We start from the raw sequence: 18,323 nt of genomic DNA on the forward strand, positions 1-18,323 counted from the left end.
CAACTTGTGTACAGTCCATTATAGCTCATACCATATAAAACATTTTATACCCATTTCCATATGAAAAAGAAAGGGGACGATGATAATTTTTAAGCATAGCACCCGAAAAATAGGAACTAAATAGGAAGTGATACATTTTATTTGAAGAATCTGTTAGAAAAAATCAAATCAAATCTAATATAAACTCTTAAATATATCACATTCGAAATCCTATCCAAAAAGTCTAAAAAGTCCACAAAATAATTGAAGGCATTCAATCATAATACACCACATCTTGATAGATCTATTAAAAAAATAACCTAGAGAAAACTACCACAAACCGTGTTTGATCATCGCCACTATGGTTCACGTCTCCGGTCTCACCGTCTCAGACTGAGCCTATTGGCATCTCCTCCTCCCCTTAGCCATTTAAAGATCTTTGCGTTTGTGGACATTTTCTTAAACTCTTTCTCTCGCCGGCCTCGATTCTCTGTAGCTGTCATTGGCCTCCGGCGACATCAGTTGTGGAGCTTACTCTCTCGTAGCATCTGTGAGTTTCTCTCTCACTCTTCATCCATGGTAGTAACTAGTAATAATGCCAATATGGCATTCATTTATCCTCTTATAAACTATTATTTTTTATATTTGTTTTTTATTATAAATTTTCTGCACGCCTAGATGATAGCCATCACGTGGTGCTCTCTGATGGCTTTTGTATTGATATACTTTATTGATATTGATTTGCCATTTATGTGTTAATCGTTAATTCTTTTTACTTGTGTATTTGTTTTTTTTTTTGTTTTATATAAAAATTTGTCCTGTTCATGTTTAATGGCTTGTCTATTTATAAATGTTTTGTTTAGTTTTGTTTAAATTTTTGTTACTTTTAAGATCACGAATAAACATTTAGTGAATAGATTTAAAAATCAAAATAAAGATTGGTAAAGAACAATATAAAACATCAATCACCTACATAAATTTGAACACTAGTGAATTGTAATTTTTGATTTACCAACGGATACATATCAACTAAATTCTATCATCCCATTCTATAACATATAATATAAGATTGTTAAAATCAAACCTAATTTATACAGTAATTAATCAAACCATTGTTTCTCCTAACCCAAAATTAAGAAGCCTGTTGTGCCCCCCCCTAATCAAATTTTCAAGCTCTGCCTCTGCTTCCTGTTGCTCCTGCCCCTTGATGGTTTGCTTTAGGGCAGTTGCGCCGGAAATGGCCGGTTTCTCCACACCCATAGCAGGTGTAACTGGCCCCAACATTGTTGTTGTTGTTGTTGTTGTTGTTGTTGTTTCGATTGTTGTTGTTGTTGTTGTTGTTGTTTGACTGTTGGTTTTGTTGCGGATATGTTCTGCAGTACCTTGCAGTGTGACCCCTTCGGTTGCATCTTGTGCAGTGCATCTCTCTACATTCTCCCTGATGCTGAAAATTGCATTTGTTGCACATAGGAAGGGTCCCTGAGTATTGTTTGGGGTTATTTGGTGTGGATGAGGCTGGAACATGTGGTGTGATGGTAGCTTGAGTTGCAGCATGGACAGTCACAGTTTGTTGTTTCTTTGATGATTCAGAGTTTTGTTTTCCCTTCCGCTTGTTGTTTTTCCCCTTCTTGTTCTCACATTCTTTCTTAACCTCCGTTTCTCCTCTTTTGGCACCCTTTTTGTTGCCATGATCATACAATTTCTTGGCCAGCCTCTTTGCACTATCATACGTCTCAGGGTTTGCCGCAATGACATTCCCTTGGATTGGCGTGGTCAATCCCCAGATAAACCTCTCAATCTTTTTCCCTTCAGAGGTGATCATTCCGGGACACAAGAGAGATAGCTCACTAAACCTGGATATGTATGTGTCGATATCGGAGTATTGAACCGTGAGATTCCACAGCTCTTGTTCCATCTTCTGGATTTCGCCTCTTGGACAATATTCAGCCAACATCATTTCCTTAAGCTCTTCCCATGGCATCGTGTTCGCCACTGGGAGGGTCATGGCCTCTACATGACCATTCCACCAGGAGAGAGCTTGATCAATGAATGTGCAGGCCGCAAACTTGACCTTGCACCCTTCCGGACACCCGCAAATTTCAAAAATTGATTCCACCTTCTCAATCCATCGCTTCAGGGCTATCACGCCTCCTGTTCCATTGAAGGTTCGAGGCTTGGCGTTGGTGAAGTCCTTGTAGGTGCAGGTTCGTGTGGTGTCGTGGTTTGTTCCTTGATTTGTGCTTCCCATTCCCTGTCCGTTGCCTTCTTCGTTGTTTCTGTTGCGAATCTGTGCAAGTGCTGCAGTGACCGCAGCGGACACTGCTGCTTGGAATGCCACTGAGTTTATTTCAAGTGGGGTCGGTGTTGTGTTGTTTCCATGGTTGGGTCTTTGAGGCATCTTTCTATCAAAGAACGGAAAGATGTTGAGTACACATCGTATTCCAAGTTTATAATTCCACAGACTCGGCGAATCGGTTTGTGCATCTAAGTGATTTCATGTATTAACATAAAACAAGGAAATAAAGCACATAATAGATAACAACATCACGATAAAAACATAGAGCATTTCCATTAATAATAATCGTTTTTAATACATGAAAATTTTCCAAAAGGCATACAGTACATGGGGAAACATCTGATCCGACAGCATGACGACCCTATGAGTAGTGTAATCACTTAAGCATATGGTCGATAGTACATAGAGTAAAACATAAAGAAGAAAATCATAACGATAGTACATGAACATGCGCTAGTCTCGAAGGGGTGGGTCTGGTGGTGCTGACGATGAGGTGGATGCGCCCTGAAGTCTAGCCAGGTGGCGGTCGGCGTCCCGAAGCCTGGCTTCCAAAGTTGTCTGGTGCATCTGGTAGTCCCTGACTACTTCGTGCGTCATCCTCTCCGTGCACTCCATTACGGCTCTCATGGCCACCATCTGGCCAGCGGTCGCCTACGCCTGCTTGCCGATGTCGCGAGTCCTCCTCACTATCACAGGCAAGGCTCGATCGGCGGGTCCGCCGTGACTCAGGTCATAGTAGTCTCGGTTCATACCAAATGGGGGACGCACCCCCTGCTGGCGGCTCCATCTCCAAATATTGTGTACCCATGGGGGCGTAGGTCCATTGGGGCCCATCCGGTATGGGGGCAACCTGGCCATGTACGGAGGATTGATGACTTCGGACCCCGTGTCTGAGTCATCTGTGTCGCTACCCTCTGCTTCCTCCTCGTTCGAGTCGGCTACCGGTTCTGCCGGTCCTTCCACGGGCTCCTCTTCATGCTCTTCTTCTGGTTCTTCCTTGGGTTCTAGCCATCCACCATTTCCCTGATTGGAGAAATAGGGATCTCCAGGATGATGAAATCTGGCCATAGACTCTGCACGAGGGGTGTGAGACGTTGTAAAAAAATAATATATGCATATAGTATTTCCAAAATACTCCTATAGTATTTTAATTATTTGTGTTTGAATTCCTGAGAAGTTTTGGATACGAGGTAAGTTTCTAGGTCAATTTCCCGCCATGATTAATCACAAACACATGCTTGTCATAATTTGAATAAATATAGTTGATCAGGCTATATTTACCCCCAATATGACTACATATTGCCCGGGTTTAATCATAGTGTTCCATTTCCTCCAGAGACTTTTAATGTTATTGTTTTAATGTATGCACTTTATTCAGAGTGTTTTAGTCCCATTACATTTATAGTTCCATATCTCGTATGATTAGATATGTCAATTCACTATAAACAATGCTCTGATACCAATCTGTCACACCCCCGAACCAGACGGCGGAAACGTCTGGGGGCTTGTGCCTGACTTCATCTTGAAATATCATTACAATGAGTATAAATGAAACATAACATCATCATCACCATGCATAATATAATACAACTGCCATTGTTTACATCAATTACAATATTTTAAATTACATATCCAAATATTCAAGCATGATGTTTAACAGTACACAAAACAAATCTCATATTCTTGTTGGTTCTTCCGCTTAACGAGTTCCTGAAATTACAAGTTATTTTAAAACGGTCAACATAACAATGTTGGTGAGTTCATAAGCATGTTTGAATGAAAAGTTTTGTATCGTTAGTAAAACACTAGAAAATCCGATATTTTCTGTAGATTAGTTTGAAAATGATGTATCAAATCAAGTATTAATGCATGTGTGTTTGCTGTTGTTAAAATGTATCGATAATAAAAATGTAATCCAGATAAAATCTTGTGTTTTCTGTTGTAAGTAGAAGGTAGTGTACAATTGTATTGATCCCAGAATATCCAATATTTTCTGCTTATATGAGTATTAATGTCATAAAATTTCCAAGACCGTGTATGGATGTATGTATGTTTTTCGTATCGTAAAGATTAGTATTAATATACCGAAATCTTTGATAAATTTAGTCTCTGAGTGAGCCGTTACAACCATGCATGATAATGACTAATTCGCCTGTCTTGGCGCTTTCAGGCACCGGTTTTGATTAAGGTAAGGTTTTGTCACCCTAGACTGGCCTAGTCTAGCTGTAGCGAACAACTCAGGTGTGGGGTGTCACCCCGTATAGATCTATACACAAACTCCCGCTCTCCCTCCAGGAGACTTTAGTTATAACTATAGGCTACGATCATACACTCAAAGGTGTCAACCGACAAGTCTCACTAGATTTCTCAACTTGTTCACGAGTAATGTATTACACGAATAATGTCTTATGTTGTATAATATTTTACGTATATGTTTTATGTGTGAAGATTCAATGATTATGCATGTGAATGTATGAAATCCCACCAAGGCCCAACAATGTATAGTTTAGGTCCAATTAACATATATGTGGGCCATTGAGGCCCAATGGACATGTAATGCATAACTTAGACCCAAAAGCATGTATATGGGCTAATAAGGCCCAATAAACATGTACATGGACCAATAAGGCCCAATAACATGAGGATTTACATCTTTAGTCCAATTGCATGAAAATTTACATTTTTAGCCCAAGTGACTAAATGTTATCGGCCCAATAATATAAAAGGTTTTACATTTTCAGCCCCTTTTTAGATAAAATGACATTTTTGACCCATTTTTGATAAAAAAAATGACCTTTTCGGCTCAAACTTTGTATAAATAACATTTTACGCCCAAATTTTAAACTAAGTGTCATTTCTATCCCATAAAAACCGTAAGTTACATTTTTGACTCAAATTTGTATAAATTGACATTTTAGTCCGTAAAAATCACAATTTTTACGTTTTGGGCCCAATAACCGTGAAGGCCCATATTTTGGCCCATTATGTGAAAATTTTCACTTTTGGCCCCTTTGATTTTAAGAGTGAGATAAGGACTTATTTTTAAAAGGAAATGTCTCTTTTAACCCTTGTGAAAACCGCAGGTGTCATAAAACCTCACATTTTTGTATATTTGTTCAAAAATGGCCCTTTTTCAAGATTTTGTTTAACTTCTTATGGATCTTCACATATTAGACCCATCTAGCTTCATAGTATGTTGTTTGAAGTGTTTTAGTTGCACATATCACAACTTTTGGTTATAATTTTCGAGATCTATAGTGTTTCATCCAATAATCACAACTTAAACCAAGATAAACATACATAACATGCACAAATACATAGATCTAACACAAAATGACTTGTATCCTCCCCCAAAAACAATATAAAATCGAAAACAAGGGGTATGAACTCACTTTGCTTGTTGATTTCGGTTTTGGTGAAGAAAAGAGAGAGGTTTCGGTCCTAGCAAGCTTTCCTTGAGTAGATCTCGAGCTTATGAGGTTTCTAGGAGTATGATCATAACAAATGTTTAGGAAGAGTAATCTAACATAATAATGAAGTTATATAACTTGGATGTGTATTGACTTACCAAGGATTGATGATTTTTGGTGAAAATCTTCTTGAAACAACTCTAAGTCTTCGAAAATTTAGAGGAGGAAGGAGGTTTTCTAGAGAGAGTTCCTTGAAAGATTTTTGAAAGAAATGAGATGGTGAGGAGGGTGGTTCGGCCGAGAAGAAGAAGGGAGAAGAGAGAGAGAGTGTGTGTGAAGTGATGTTGCATGGAGATCCTTCATGCAATAATCATGTGTCTTATGCTCATTAGTCCCCTTATTTTCATTTTCCTTATATATATATATATATATATATATATATATATATATATATATATATATATATATATATATATATATATATATATATAGAGAGAGAGAGAGATTGGGCCGAGAATGGGCTCAATGAATGAAGGTGAAATAGCTTTGGGCTCAAATCCTTGGCTTTATTCATATTTCACAGGTCCAATAATATTTTTCGGCCCATTGGGCCCTTAGGATGGTTCATGGCCCAATGAAAGTCCATTAGGTGGTTCACGGCCCATTAGAACCAAAGAAATGGGGTTTATGGCCCATTAGGGCTATTGGAGTTATTATGGCCCAACTTGGCCCATTAAGGTTAACATGAACCATTTTAGGTCCACATGGCCCAATATGTTAAGTTTTATGAATATGGGTCCGTTTAGATCCCAATCTGGGTTTCTAGGCCCAAAATAGTCGAATTGAATACTTATTGGTCCATTAGGCCCAATAAGAGAATCCTAGTTCATCATAAGCTTGAACTGGGATTTTTAAAGTTTTCAACACATAATGGACTATTTTATATACTTTGTATAGAGTTTTGAACTTCAATTGTGAACCTTGACTAAGTTTGTTGTCATAGAATGAACATAGTGCGTGATATCAAGTTAGAGTTACAAATATTATCATAGATGACATTTACATGATCACAGAATTTCATGGCTAAAATGCCAGTTGTGACACTCGTAATGGGGTAATGGGAAGGACCGAAGTAGTCCTTCATACCAGGGAGCTTATTCGGCTGATCAAACAGAGACTGCAGATAGCATAATGTCGGCAGAAGAGCTATGCCGACCGGCGCCGATCTGAGTTGGAGTTTCAAGTCAGCAATATGGTATTACCGAAGGTCTCACCTTGGAAGGGTGTGATACGCTTCAGAAATAGGGGAAGTTGGGCCCCCTGTATATTGGACCTTTCTGTGTTATCTCTAGGGTAGCCCGGGTGGCTTACCGGTTGGATTTACCGAGCGATCTCAGTCGGATCCACACCACTTTCCATGTCTCTTAGTTGTGGAAGTATGTGTTGGATAGTGAGGCAGTGGTTCCGTTGGATAATATTTAGGTCGATGAGCGCCTGAACTATATTGAGAGATCGGTGGCTATTCTAGAAACAAAATGAAGGTCCTGCACAACAAGGAGATACCTTTAGTAAAAGTTCAGTGGCTACATCGGAGAGGCTCCGAGTGGACCTGGGAGCCGGAGGCTAAAATACGGGAGCATTATCCTGAGTTATTCACCACAGTCGACTTCGAGGACGAAGTCTAGTTCAATTGGGGGTGAATTGTAACATCCCAATGGTGAGGTACTTCTGATTTTGACCCTATAATAGAATTATATTACATTTTGGTCCCTAAGTTTAAGAAAGAGTGCAAAAAGGGCCCATAGTGGCATTTTGGTAAATTAGGACTTAGAGGAGTACGTTGTACGTACATGTGTATGATAAGCATACGCTGGGCATACACCTCATATGCAGGGCATACGTGGAAATCATGCAACCCTAATTTTTAGGATTTTGGCTCATATTTAAGCATCATTAAGGCCTCATATCTTCTTCTTACCCAGCCTGCTTCTGTGACATCGACCCCCCCCCCCCCCAAGCAAACCCTAAGAGCAAGAGTGCATTTTGGCGCCTTTAAGAAAGTGTTGAAGTGGTTTTGAAGAAAGAAGAAGGTGGTGAGAAGATCTTGGAGTTGAGAGCATTTTGAATCTAGCATTTCTACCTTGATTTCAACCTCCAGGAGGTATAAAGCTTGCAAATTTACCACTTCATCTTGTAGATCTATATTCTTACTCTTTTAAGTCACTTTTTGGTCCGAAATGGTGATTCTTGGACATGGCTTGTTCTTGACCCATTAAGTCGTCCTTTCAAACCTTAGGAAGGGTTTTGAGTCATAAAAATGAGGTCTTAATGGTTGGCTTTGATCCATGCACTTTCTAGAAGGTCTTAATGTATTATGACCTTGAGTTAAGCACTTAAAGGACATGCAAGGTCATAAAGTTGGAAAATTTATGACTCTTGAGGATGATTTAGCCTTGAATCTGGAAATGGGACGTAAGAACTTGAGGCATTAAGCTCTTAATGGAGTTTGGGAAGTTTGGGCGTATGCCCTGCGTAATCTAAGTACGCAGCGCGTACGAGGTCAAATGTCTCGACTGCGTTCAAGGCTTGAGTACACCTAACATACCTTCAGAATACGCCCCGCGTATGCGTGTTGTGTCGACCCGGCTAACTTGACTCAGTTGGGTTGACCTGGCTGGGTTGACTCAGTTGACTTATGGATTTTGACCAGTTTGACTTTGACTTTGACCAAGTTTGACTTAAGGGAATTTTGGTTATTTTGGGATTGTGATTGAGAATTGGTCATTTGGTTGGATAGGTGACAATTAGAGCTGAGATTCGGAGTCGAGACCTCATCAGCTTTTGTCCTGGCTGTGAGGTGAGTTTTCCTCACTATACTTATGGGTGTAAGGCACCAAGGTCGGTCCACTGGATTAGATATCATGTTATGTGATAGTATGTTATCGTGCTCTAGTGATTTGTTAGATCTGTATCCTGGTATATAGGATGATGTTATGCTTAGTGATCTGTAGATCTGCCTGATTGTCTGTTGATTGATTATATGTCTATCTGTTATAGGTGCACATTTTTTGGTTGGTGGTTGAGGCTTTATTGCTATGTGCATGGGCCAACAGACCGGGGACATTCCAACCTGATGGTTGATTGGTCCTGAGGGTATTCCATCCCGAGGATGACTAGACCCATTGTATATTGGCATTCCAACCCGATGTTTGATAAGGCCTGGGGTATTCCAACCCGATGGTTAACTGGACCCATTGTATATTAGCATTCCACCTAGGGTATTCCATCTCGAGGATGACTGGACCTGAAGGGTGACTAGGTCTGGGGTATTCCAGTCCGATGGTTGATTGGACCCGACATGTTGTTATATATGCTATTTGTTTGTGTATTAGTAATTTGGGGAAAACTCACTAAGCTTTGGCTTACGATTTTTAGTTATTGTTTCAGGTACTTTTGATGATCGCGGGAATGCGAAGGCGTGACCGTACACATCATCTATTTTATGTACTTTTGGATCTATGGGATACTCTAATATGGAACAACACTTTGAAAGCAATGTATTTGTAAACATTCTATGATTTGGGATTGTTTTAAAAAGTTTAAATTTGTTGTGATTTTTATGGATGTAACACTTTATGCCTTTGCATGGCTTGATGGAGCTCAAGACCAAACCCTAATTCCATAACATCCTTTAATGACCTCAAATCATTGCATGGGTGAAATATAACCATCAAGATCCCATTTTTATGTTATAAGATCCTCAAAAACAACAAGAAATGATAGCCTTAAGTTCTAGAGTAGCTCTTACTCATAAAAGCCAAACTCATGGGACAAAAAGCATGCAAATCTATAAGCTAGCCTAGGTCTAACCCAAGGAATCATAAAGATGAGAACTTTATACCTTTTAGGGTTGGCAAATGAGATGAAAGCTCTGGATCTTCAAGCTTGAGCCACACCAAACCACTAGATAGACTCATCCTTCTTCAAAATGCACTAAAACACACAAAAAAGGGTCAAAACAAGCTCACAAGGAATTAAGGCTTCGAGTGGGCTACTTGGGAGAGTGGAGGTTGATGATAAGGAAGGCCTCAAGGGAGTTAAGGTCTTTAAATAGGGTCACAACCCTAAAGTTTAGGATTTTGGATTTAGCACTCCTATGTATTGTGTACATAAGGGTGCACCCCGTGTAGGGCTTTAAATGCCCACGTCCACTTCTCATTCTACACCCCATGTAGAGGACCTCTTATGCACCTCGTAGGACCATTTTTGCAAGAAATTAACACTTTAAGCTATAAATGAAAAGTACCTGGGAAATGGGTGTTATAGTTATTCTTGTTGCATCCATTGTCAGACTGGTAGGATTTGCAAAACCTAAACGATACAAACACTCCAATTATGGTCATATTAGGATTAGTTTAGAGTAAACATTATATTCAAGAAACTAAATTGGCATGATTCGTTGATGTTGATATTATATGTTATGGACTTTTCCTATAATTCATGCTTCATGAAATTGTTGGTCACTTGTTTGTTGATTACTTCCAACTTTTTAGAAGGATCTCCAACTTTCTCGCTTGACTCCTAATGTCGGGATTCCGATAAGCATGCAAAAAAATTAAGATATAACCGGGATACCACATGTGAACTATATCAATCCAATAAGATCATATCTTACCGAATTCAACATCAATTTTATACGAAAACATATAAAACTTACCTGGCAACCCGATTTTGATTTATGTAGGAATTTGATTCTAATCTACGCTTCCTTCAGTATCTCTGACTCAAAAAAAAAATTGCTTAATCAGAACTTTGTCTTACAACATCACCAAAGCAGAAGTTCATATATTATTGAAGTATTACAAATCAATTTCCATAAGAATAGATTGACCCCTAAAGAATTCAGCTAAACATGCCAGATTGAACAAAGAATTGCTAGCCCTAATAAGAATTATCTATCAATACATGTACCTAATTTCTTTTTTCCTGTGAGAGACAGATAGATGATAAGGGAAGGAAAGAGCTTTGTTTCTTCACCGTCTGTGTTCTCAAACGACACAAAGAAACTATTGGTTTTCACTTGAAACGTTGTCTCCGTTTTCAACACCACCACTAGTTTATAGGTTAATCTTTCTTATTGGCCTCGTTTCCACCAACCAAAAACACAACATAAACAGTAATCAAGTCTGAATGAAAATAATTCTGATAATAGAAAGAAATTGAAATAGGGTTCATCCTTTTACCTGGACCGTCTAGGGTTTAAAACTGGAAAGAAGTAAAGTTGAAGGCTTGGTGAACAGGAGAAACTACAACATAATCGATGAAAAGGGAGGAACGACGATTGAATAGAAACAGTTTTGATTATCGATTTGTTGATGTGCTTATCGATTAGGGAAGGATCAGAGATGGTGGTGGAAGATAATTAGAGAAGAATGGCGGTAGCCAGTGAACAGTACCCATATCGGGTAGGCGAAACCATCGCAATCCATCCTTCCCTCTGGTGACGGTGGACATGAGAAAAGAGGTGGTTGGAGTTCGGATTGAAAATTGGTAGTGTTAGAGTCTGAGGATTAGAAGTTGATGATCGAGGTGGTGGATCGGTGGACCGAGGGAGGATAAAAAAAGAAGCATAGACGGTGAACCCATGTGAGGGTGGAAGGGCTGTTGACTTTTTACAGGTACGTGTTTGGAGAAGATGGAGAGTAAATCAGTGGTATTCTTCGAAAGGTTCTAGAAGTATTTCGATGGGTGGAGAACAATGGCGGTGATGAGGGGAGAACATAACACGTGTCGAAGACACGTATCTAGGCATTTCCCTAGAATTTAATGGACCAAATTACCAATATGTAAAAAAAAATAAAAATAAAAATAAAAAATAAAGAAGACCAATAGAATTCAAGAACCATTCGGAACCCATAATTAATCTATATATAATAATAATCCAATGAATTGTGTTTCCATTAGAATGATAAAAATACTAATTGTTGTAGATTCGCTACAAAAAATAATAATAATAATAATAATAATAATAATAATAATAATAATTAACTTTTGTTCAAAGTTTTCTTCCTGATTTCCCTATAATGCTTTAGGAATTTTGGTTGCAATTGGTCACTTTATCTTAAAAAAAAAGTGAGACATCTTAACGTATTGGTAATGTTTGTTCCAAGGAATGCAAATTCCATTCCAAAAGACAACCTAAATCGTTTAGAAATATGAAAGTACATACGGCAATACTCTTCCATCGCCATCCTCGAAGCCAAACTTCATCTAAATATAAAGACATACAACGATAAACTTAAAAGTTAATAACATATTGAGTAACAAACTTTATCTTGTATATACATTTAGTTTATTACTTTTATAAGTTATTAAATATATATTTAACTAGACATATTTATTAATTATATTATAGTAATTTATACAATTGTTCTAATGTAATATATTATAGGACTCGTAAAATTGAATGTTCCATGTCAACACATTATATATGTTTCTATGATTTGTGGCAACAATTTGTGCCACATTATAACTATTTCTTGATTACATATTATCAAATAAAAAAATACAAGTTAGTTATTATCATAGGTAAAAAAGATAAAATATGTTATTTATTTTTAACAAAGATAAAATATGTTATTTATTTTTAACAAGTTGGTTGTTATCATAGGTAAAAAAAAATATGTTATTTATTTTTAATAAAGATTTTAAAGTTCATTACTAGTATACGTAATTTGTCACATTTGTTTTTATGTATTAGGCTAAAAATAGCAACTTGTTGGTGCCCTTTTCTCATGTTTTTAGTTTCGTTGCCTTTGTCATTTTCCTCACTTTTTTTTACCCTTCTTTAGTCACATTTTTTGTTCAGCTTCTTCAAGCTTCTTCAAGTCTATTTAGCTTCAAATTCATATACCATTTCTCTAAAAGTTGGCACCAAAGTGTGATTGAAAATATGGAGAGATTCCCGCAATTGATCATATTCCTGAGTGTATTTCTTTTGGTTTCGGCATATGCTCATGCCCACGTTAAGTCAATGATCATTTTTGGAGACTCCCTTTTTGATCCCGGTAACAATCGTTATATAAGGAACTGCACTGTTCAAGCCAATTTTCCACCTTATGGTTCAACTTACTTTCATCGTCCCACCGGAAGATTCAGCAATGGTCGAACTGTCGCAGATTTCATAGGTAAGTCTTTTATCAGTCTCTATCAGTTTCCTTTATTCCTTGGGCACGTCGGCATTTCTTTTTTTAAAATGAAAATATCAAATAATATACACAATTTAATTTCAAATTTGGAATAATTTTCATTTATGTAGATTGTAGAGTATCATTTGGATTAGAGTTAGTTTATGTTTGGATTTAATGTTAATTTCTGGTTATACAACATGTGCAGCACAATATATGGGGATCAAGTTCCAAAAACCGTACCAAAAGCTATACGGAAAAAATTTAGGAAGTATAATTGTGAAACATTTTCCGGTTCAGGCCAATGGAATCAACTTCGCTAGTGCTGGAAGTGGAATATTGCCGCAGACAAACAAATATGCAGTAAGATGATCATCCTTTCTAGCTAGTTTACTTTCACTATGGCCAGCGCATTTAAGATCGTAGATAATATTGTTTTCAGTTAACAGTTGACATTATAATCAAGAACTTAAACAAACAAAATGATTCAAATATTATTCTATTGTAATAACGTTTTATAGAAACAAAAACAAAAAAGAGTAGAAGTGATATATGGAATGACTTATGCTTTCTTTTGTAGTGGTATACTCAAGGTTTGTTAAGTTCATGATCTTATATACGATTATGATCGTTTTCTGCTTTGTAAGATCATGATTATAAGATTGAATCCGAATCATAAAATCTACCAAAAGCAGTTTAAAACATAAAAAAATATATATGCCCCAGTTTAGAATAAATATTTTAAAACATGAGAATTACTTCACTGCATAATTTAACAATAATCAATTCAGAAAGGAATTTTGTATGGTTCGTATTCGATTCATTTGGTTAGCTCGAAAAAAAAATTATTCAAAATTTAAAAATACTATAATAATAACGATCTTATGAGAGATTCTACGATCCTAACTCGGATCCTTCCAAAAAATAATCGGTACCAAATCCCAAATTTTGTAATTTTAAAGCACCGAGTATCGTCTCATATGTTTAAATCGATACCGATTCCGGTACGAAATTGAGATTTGATAGTAACTTATCATTCCTACGAATACAATCATACAATCTCACCATTATGATCACGTTTTTAAGAAATTTGGATATACCTTCTCCTTTTAATTCTTTATGTCCATCGATAAAGTAGTCACGAGTTACTATTAATAGCAAAATTGTACTTTGATATTTTCTATTTAAAAACAGGTAGTTGCCGATCAGCAACGTCATAATCCTCATTTACGTGTGTAGAAAAAATCATATTATTTTATTATTTATTGAGAAAATATGACCATTGATTTATTTTTGCTTTATACCACATGTATATTTCAATGTCTCCATGATTATTGTTAAAATATTAATTGAATCACCTATTTTTCCATTTTATTTATATGATAAGTTAATGTCAAATAATAATACGAACTAATCGGATATTCCGATTCTGGCTAAATGGATTTAATTTGTCACCTCTAGTTTCAAGAAATGATTACCAGTGAAAAACACGAAATAAACTAAGATTGAAAATAATTGTTTAGGACAAATAGAGTGTTGATTAGTTTTGTGCTTTAATGCTAGCTAGAAACTTAAAAGAGGTCAGTCGTCATTCATGGAATTCAAAGGTCTAAAAAATGTAGATTACTTTAACAACTATTTTCTTCCATTAATTCATTTGCATCATTTTGATGGGCAGGGGGTTACACCACTAGAAATCCAATTACAACAATTCCAAGAGCTTATTCATTATAAACATTTACATAGAGATCAAATTTCAAAATCCATATTCTTCCTTGAAGCGGGTTCAAATGACATTTTTACTTACTTACAAGCACCCGAAAAGTCAAACCTCTCGCCAATAGCTTTTGTAGATGCCATGTTGAGAGAAGCAGCCAATTTCCTTGACATAATCTACCAGCATGGTGCTCGTAAGATCGCCATTTTCTCAGTTGGTCCTATGGGGTGTATTCCAGGCAGAATCAACCTACCAAATGCTAGTACTAATCGTTGCTATGCTGGGGCAAACAAAATGACGAAATATTATAATTATGGCTTGGAACGTTTGGTATACAGTATACGTAGAAAGTATCGTGGTGCAATTGGTGTTTATGGAGAAGTGTTTAACACTGCACAAAGGTTGCGTGTTAGACCAAAACTACACGGTATACCTATTTTCTAGAATATGATTCGTCTAATTATATTGTTTTTTACTAATTTTTGTTTTCTTATGAAATTTTATTAGGTTTTGCCAATGTAAATTCGGCATGTTGTGGGGCTGGACCCCTAAAAGGACGAGTGCAATGTGGAGAAAAAGGTTACACGATGTGTTCAAATGCTAATGAGTACTTTTATTGGGATTATTTTCATCCAAGCGAACATACTTATGAAATTATCTCCAAAGCCTTATGGTCTGGAGGCAGATATGCAATCCGACCCATAAACTTGAGGACTTTGGCTAACATAACCTTGCCACACTCTTAAACCCATTTTTATTTACATATTTATGGGTTAGATGGATGGCGTTGAGTTGAACAATAATATTTACAGGAATAATGTGGGTTGCCATGTAATATTTAGGTTCCCTTTTGTCGTGAGTGTGTTTTTAAATTATGAACAAATAACTATAAATGCTTAGGCATTTTATGTTTGCGTTATTTAATAATTTTCTTGTATGAATTTTGTTTATATGATATAAAAAATAATAATAACATTCTATTTTCGGAAACATGATTAGTCAGTAATTCAACAATATTAAGAAAATAATATACATATAAACATGTTCATTATGAATAGTTTACAGATTTGATCGAGGACAAAGACAAGATACAAACAACTCTTATCGTCTACCTACGACCTCTCTCGCTCTAATATGAAATTAATTTCAACCGATAATGATGTACATTTATCCTTATAATCGTGTCTTCTTTGATACTAACAATTTACTAATCTAATGATTGTGGCCCACATGGTTATCAAAAACAAAACCTAGCTGACCAGCCACGACAACTGACAACGTTGATTTTCATATTTATACAGATACATAATATCTTTTTGGAACCGGCAATTTTTTATAAAAAAGGCACTCACTAGCAAGGAACTAGTGAGAGCCGAATTACAATCTAAATTACATAGAAGAGATCGGTGAATTTTTCCAGTTCTCCCATACAAAATTCCCTTTCCCATGCCTAAATTTAATCCAAGTATAGACCATGGATCTAACACCTTCAAACACCAATTCCGGAGGGATAAACTTTGAGTTGAAAACTCTATCATTTCTTGCTTTCCACATTCCCCATAAAGTTCCGAAGATGATTGAATTTATTGTTCTCTTCTTTGTTTGGGATTTCCCACACGTGGCTACGAAATTTAAAATCTCCTTGACATTAGACAGTTGAGGGGGTATGATTTCACACCAGTTCCATATCCCGTTCCAAATTGCAATTGCAAAAGGACAAGTGACCAGCATATGATCTGCTGTTTCACTTCCTGAAATACATACACTACAAGTTTCTCCTTGAATCTTAACTCCCCGCCGCATAAGAGCACTCGCTGATGGGATTCGATCTATCCTTGCTCGCCATACAAAGCAGTTCACCTTGTTGGGAATCCATTTACTCCACGTGAAAGCTCCATCCGGAGTCAAGTGACCTGCCCGATCTATCCTTCCTCGTAACCCTGCAACATGAAATTTCCCATCTATAGCAAAATCAGAGTCCCATCTCGACTCCTCTTGGTTTCGGCGAATAATATCTGAATCTGCAATGTTTATTATACTAAGGGAGTTTTTGCATTTGTCAATATTTTTCCATACCCCACCTAGATATTTGGATGACAACTGAGTTGGAGGGAAGGATCCCAAGTTATGAATACCATTTATAACCCTCGCCCATATCGAGTTTTGCTAGTGAAAAAATTTCCATTTCCATTTCGCAAGCAATGCTAAGTTCATTGCCTTTATGGATCCCAGACCTAGACCACCAGCCTCCTTAGGAGCAAGAATTCTGTCCCAAGCCACCCATCGGATTTTGTGTTCATTATTTGTGCCTCCCCAGATGAAATTTCTTCTAATTTTCTCCAATGTCTCGATAACCCCCGATGGGGCGGCAAAGAGTGACAAATAAAATGTGTGGAGGTTCCCAAGAACTGACTTTACAAGAGTCACCCTCCCACCAAAACTCAAGGTCTTTGATTTCCAACAAGAAAGTTTGTTTCTGAAATTTTCAATTATCGGGTTCCAAGAGCTTTTTCTATTCATGTTTTCCCCCACCGGTATCCCAAGGAATGTGAATGGCAAGGTGCTCGGTTCACATCCTAGAGGTAGTGCCCAATTCCCAACCTCCTGCGAATTAACACATATGCCAAAGACTTTGGATTTTCTGAAATTGACACTTAAACCGGAAGATACGTAGAAACATTTGAGTAACCTTGCAAGGTTTTTTATGTTTTGGTGGGACCATTCCCCAAGGAAAAGGGCATCATCTGCGTAGAATAGATGCGATAGTTGAATAATGGAGCTCGGGATAGTTATACCTTGAAATATACCTTTTGCAGTTGCCTCCTTTAATGCAACATTTAAACCTTCCATGACTAATATGAATAGGAAAGGCGATAGAGGGTCTCCTTGCCTAACTCCTTTTTCCAATTGGAATTCTTCAGTTGGATATCCATTCACCAAAACTGAAGCTCTAGCTGACTCTAAGCATCCCTTCATCCAAAACCTCCATTTTATACCGAAGTTCATCTGTCGCATCATAGAATCTAAAAAATTCCAATTCACCGAGTCGAATGCTTTATTGAAATCTGCCTTGAAAAGTAAGATCTTCTTGTTAGCCTTCTTTCCCCATGCACATAACTCATTAACAATAAGTGGTCCTTCTAAAATGTTGCGACCTTCAACGAATGCAGTTTGTACTTCATCGATACATTCCCCAATCACCACTCGAATTCTTGAAGCTAGGAGCTTTGCAATTATTTTATACAAAGATCCAATAAGGCTAATGGGCCTGTAATCACCGAGGGATAGCGGATCCTTGGTCTTGGCCACTAATGTTATAAATGAAGAATTACATCTACGGGAGAGCCTCCCCCACTGCTCAAAATGTTTAACATAAGCCATAATATCATCCTTTAAAAATTCCCAATATTTTTTCAAAAACTTGAAGGTGAAGCCATCTGGTCCTGGAGCCTTATTATTTCCACAATCCCACACAGCCCTCTTCACTTCTTGAATCGAAATAGCACCTTCAAGGAACTCACTGCTAGCCTGGGAGAGTTTTTTGAATTTTTCACTTATAAATTCCGGTCTTTGCTTCCATTTCTCTTTGAATTTTGAAGAGAAGTAAAGCGCGCCCCAAAGTTATTTTCTAAAGTAGATTATTAAAATTAGCAACTGGGCTTTTGATAGTGTACTTAATTACAACATCTATGCTATGGGTACTTACATATGGAGATCAAAGCCAATTGTATAGA

The 18,323-nt window shown here is 37.1% G+C and overlaps 1 protein-coding gene and 1 long non-coding RNA gene across 2 annotated transcripts; one reads left to right on the forward strand and one right to left on the reverse strand.

Moving 5' to 3' along the window:
- Positions 1-3,960: 3,960 nt before the first annotated feature.
- On the reverse strand, positions 3,961-10,498 carry LOC145129674 (uncharacterized). Its single transcript, XR_013717595.1, has 4 exons — positions 10,403-10,498; positions 9,992-10,056; positions 9,587-9,678; positions 3,961-3,985 (listed from the first exon to the last, which is right to left on the reverse strand). It is a non-coding gene; the product is annotated as an uncharacterized LOC145129674 (long non-coding RNA).
- A 2,066-nt stretch (positions 10,499-12,564) lies between these two features.
- Positions 12,565-15,579, forward strand: LOC145133083 (GDSL esterase/lipase 6-like). Its single transcript, XM_079068022.1, has 4 exons — positions 12,565-12,872; positions 13,081-13,235; positions 14,551-15,016; positions 15,097-15,579. Exons 1-4 carry the CDS (start codon positions 12,638-12,640, stop codon positions 15,333-15,335), a joined length of 1,095 nt encoding a protein of 364 aa, XP_078924148.1. The 5' UTR covers positions 12,565-12,637; the 3' UTR covers positions 15,336-15,579.
- The last annotated feature ends 2,744 nt before the right edge of the window (positions 15,580-18,323 follow it).

Source organism: Lactuca virosa, chromosome 8 (genome assembly GCF_052849685.1).
Source record: "Lactuca virosa cultivar CGN04683 chromosome 8, Lactuca_virosa_CGN04683_v6, whole genome shotgun sequence".
Classification (NCBI taxonomy): Eukaryota; Viridiplantae; Streptophyta; class Magnoliopsida; order Asterales; family Asteraceae; genus Lactuca; species Lactuca virosa.

What these genes read in the sequence shown, in the direction of transcription:
- LOC145133083 (XM_079068022.1), top strand. Translation starts at nt 12,638, where the DNA reads ATGGAGAGATTCCCGCAATTGATCATATTCCTGAGTGTATTTCTTTTG. An exon ending in AACTGTCGCAGATTTCATAG is followed by an intron (nt 12,873 to 13,080) that starts GTAAGTCTTTTA and finishes CAACATGTGCAG; the next exon opens with CACAATATATGGGGATCAAG. An exon ending in TGTTAGACCAAAACTACACG is followed by an intron (nt 15,017 to 15,096) that starts GTATACCTATTT and finishes AAATTTTATTAG; the next exon opens with GTTTTGCCAATGTAAATTCG.